Source organism: Propithecus coquereli, unplaced genomic scaffold (genome assembly GCF_000956105.1).
Source record: "Propithecus coquereli isolate 6110/MARCELLA unplaced genomic scaffold, Pcoq_1.0 Scaffold634, whole genome shotgun sequence".
Lineage (NCBI taxonomy): Eukaryota > Metazoa > Chordata > Mammalia > Primates > Indriidae > Propithecus > Propithecus coquereli.
The window spans coordinates 322,410-326,098 of NW_012152330.1; the positions used below are offsets into that span (position 1 = coordinate 322,410).

The window sequence follows — 3,689 nt, forward strand, 5'->3', positions numbered from 1 at the left end:
GTGTGGGCGCCTGTCCCCCCGTCAGAGTCCCTGGGAAGGGTCATGCCACGGCACGCCAGGGATTTCCCAGAGTGGGGGCCCCGCTACCTCCTGCCTCCGAAGAGCCTCCAACCGCCCCTTCCGCCTCTGCTGCTCCCACCCCGGCCCCCCCAGGCCAGCTGGACGCGGGCCGCCTGCGACCACAACACACGTTCTCTCACCCTGGAATGAACACGTGACCTGTCCGATGTCTGCCACCCACAGTTCGCCCTGACAGGCTCATGGGCATGGCGGGGTGGACAGAGCACTGCACTTGGAGTCCATCTACCCTGCTGCAATTCTCCCACCCCCTTAGCAGCTGTGTGACCTTGGGTAAGTTACTTAACCTCTCTGAGTCTCAGTGATCTCTGGGTAACAGGGACAACACCTATTTCAGAAGGCGGACACAAAGACTGAAGGGGTAACACAGATGAAAATACTTTGCGTTTGATGCAAAGCTGTATAAACGCCATGGAACATCAGTGCTGTTAATAATAATAGATTTTTAAGCGGTAATCATGGTGGAAATGACTCCGGAAGCCCTTAGCTTCACCCTGTTAGTCAGGAAAGCAGCCCACACTCAGGACACGGCGGCGGCACTCACGCCGTGAGGTACAGATAATTTATCTGAAAGACGCGAAGCTTATTTCTGAAGCCCGGCTCTGCGGGAGGTCGGTTTTGCGTGTCTGAGACGCTGTGACGCGGCCGCAGTGCGTCGGGCAGTTTCTCTCCGGGGCCAGGCGACCCGTCACCCACTGGGTTTCTTCTGAGGGCCGGGGCGGCCCTGGCGTGGAGCAGGGCGTGGGTCGGCGGCACGAGGAGGGGAGGCCGTGGGCGCCCTCCTCCCCGTGCGGTGGGCGGGGGCTTAATGGGACCCGGGTCCGAGCTGTCGGGGGCAACGTCACCCTGCTCAGGGCCACTTCCCTCACTGGGGACCCGGCCCCCGTGCAGGGCTGCAGGGTGACGAGAGGGCCTGGCACGGAGCCCACACGGGGCCCCAGCAAACGTCTGTGCGGGGTTCAGCGCGGTCCTGTCTGAGGCTGCCAGACTGCGCCGAGGGCGGGATCACCCAACGTCCGGGGCCGGGGAACTTACCGGAAGAGTTTTTGCTTCTGACGGACTTTGGTGTCGTGGGGGATTTGGTTGGTGACGTTTCGGCGTCACCGTCGTCACTCTGGTTTTGATCAGTATCTGACTCTTCCCTCACGGAGACTTCTGAGTCTGAGAGGAAAAAGAGAAATAATTTCATTTCTCAGTTATTCACTGATTTTAAAATTCATGCCTATAATTTACTGACACCAAACAGAGTAAATCTGGGCTGTACAGACGGAAGAAAGTTTAACAGCTCTCTTTGCTGCAGGACTTATCAGAGCCTTTCACGTGCTAATGGGCACCGGGACTCTCCAGGGTGGCTTTGCTCCACCCGGGCTTCTCAGACCTGAACAGACGCACCGGTGCCCTCGTCAGAACCCAGAACCTCTGCCCCCCGCCCTGTGGACGCAGGAGGAGCAGCCTGAGCCTCGCCGGGTGGGGGCTGAGGCTGCAGCGGCTCCGCCCGCCCATCCACTCACTCTGCTTGCTCGGCGCGGCGGGGTCCTCGGGCTTCTCGGGGGCGGCGTCGCCCTCGTCGGGAATCTTGCTGGTGAAGCCGCCGGACACGTAGAGCTTGCTGGTGTCCAGCGCGGCCTTGCTGAAGGGCGACATGGCGGAGTACACGCCGGCGCAGCCGTTGGAGCCGCAGCCCAGCGCGGCCAGGTCCAGGGCCTTGCCGCCCGTGATGATGGGGATGTTCAGCGAGAGCTTCCGCCGGCGGCCGGGCGACGACGTCTTGGCGATGGACAGCGGCGGCGGCGAGGAGAACTTGCGGGTGGCGCGCGGGGACTTGGGGGGCTCCCCGTACAGGAGCTTGTTGTTCTGGCCGCCGGCGAACAGCAGCTCCAGCGACCTGCGGGGAGGAGGGTGACGGGGACGGTCCGGCGGGGCTCGGGGCGGCAGCCAGGGCGCCCGGCCCTCGACCCCTGGGACCCGGGGCTGATCCTCCGAGCAGGGGCCTCGCGCGCGGCCAGCCCAGGGCCACGGCTCGGGAGCGGCGGGCGTCCTGCTCTCGGTGGTCTGGGCAGGGGCCTGGGGCTCCCGCGGCAGCATCTGGCCCCAGGTGCTCAGGGCCCCCGACCTGCGGGCCTGCGAAGCTGCCCCCCCCCCCCGCATAGACCTGCTCCCACCCACCCACGCCAACCTCATCCTCGGAGGGGTCCCCACATGTCCCGCGGAGGAGGAGGCTGAGCCCAGAGACGGGGAATGACGCGTCTGACGCCTCCGACTCTAAACTCGGGTCCCTTCATCCCACCACGGTACTAGAGCGGCCTCGCGTGCAGACTTGGGGGGACGGGTGCTGAGCGTGGGGTCTCCCACAGGCTGTGCCCCCCCCCGCCCCTTTCCTAGGCAGGAAAGAGAAGACGCATCGTCCCTCCCGACCCGAACCACGCTCCACGCCGGGGGTGTCTGCCCTGCGCTGCACGCGGACAGAACCCGCCTCCCAGCCCTCGCCGGGCCGCGGGAGGTAGCTACTGTCATCCCCACGTCACGGATGGGAAACTGAGGCTCTGAAGTGACGTGGCCAAGGCCACGGGGCTGAGAGCTGGACTCGAACCTGCCCCTTTCTGCCCTGGGGGACGGCTTGGCCCCGGGAATGACCGCGGTTACTTTTTGGGCGTGAAGCCGTCCCGGGTGGGTGGTTTCTCCTGCTTTCCCGGGGCCCTGGGAGGTGATCACTGAGGTTCCGGAAGCTCCTGCCCCAGGGAGGTCTGAGGAGGGGATGCGGGAGCGGGTTGGGGGTGGGGGTGGGAGGTGCATCTGGGCGCAGCGGGGCGAGGGGCGCAGGGGCTGCCGGGCCCTGGGGGGCTGTGTGACTCGGGGGCTCCGCCCAGGCAGCCCCAGAACAGGGCGTGTGCAGAGGGGCTCTGGGGGGGCGTCCCCAGCTGGTCTCCCAGACGGAAGCAGCACCTGCCACCATTCCTGGACAGGTCCCTCCCGGGGGGCTGGGCCGGATCCCTGAACTTGACCTCCCGCTGGTGGCCTTGGCCACGTCTCTCGCTGCTGTGCCTCAGTTTCCCCTCTGCAGGGGCTGACGAGGGTCAGTGACCACTTTCCTCACACGGCTCGGCCCGGGCTGGACGCGGACGCCCTGCGCCCACTGCGACCGCCCTGGGCAGGTGGGCATTGGCGAGACGAGGGTGGGAGTTTCTGCTAAACCAGGAGTCACACGGGTGAGGCGGCCTCAGTCTGGCGCCCACCCAGTGACCTGGGGCGTTCCTGCCCTCTGAACTCCACCGGCAGGGACCCGGGGCCACGGTGGCCCCGTCCCGCTGGGGGTGGCCCTCGAGCACCGGCTGGGGCAGAGAAGTGAGGACGGCGGGAGGGAAGGGCTGCCTGTCGCCCAGGCTCGGACGAGAGCGGCTGACGAGACCAGGTCCCCACCAGCCCCGACTGCTGGGGCAAGTCTCGCGGCCGCCTGGGCCCAGCTGGCGCCATGGCAGTTGGGGGAGGCATCCGGGAAGCCGAGGCTGGGGCTGCCACCCTGCTACGCTGCGTCCCCCAGCGAGCCAAGAGGGGCTCCCCCTCCTAGCAGAGCAGGGACCAGACTCGACCTCCCTTCCCTTCTCCCTCCCCTC

The 3,689-nt window shown here is 66.4% G+C and overlaps 1 protein-coding gene across 2 annotated transcripts in view; it reads right to left on the minus strand.

The window, feature by feature from the left end:
* Positions 1-3,689, minus strand: part of RASGRF1 (Ras protein-specific guanine nucleotide-releasing factor 1) — a 100,215-nt gene that overhangs the window by 24,952 nt on the left and 71,574 nt on the right. The window contains exons 16-18 of one of the 2 annotated variants that reach the window (XM_012659797.1): positions 3,063-3,069; positions 1,590-1,963; positions 1,114-1,239 (exon numbers count right to left, since the gene is read on the minus strand). In XM_012659797.1, coding sequence (XP_012515251.1) covers positions 1,114-1,239; positions 1,590-1,963; positions 3,063-3,069 — 507 coding nt within the window. The remainder of the gene's footprint in view (positions 1-1,113; positions 1,240-1,589; positions 1,964-3,062; positions 3,070-3,689) is intronic. The other variant, XM_012659799.1, reaches the window with a different exon arrangement.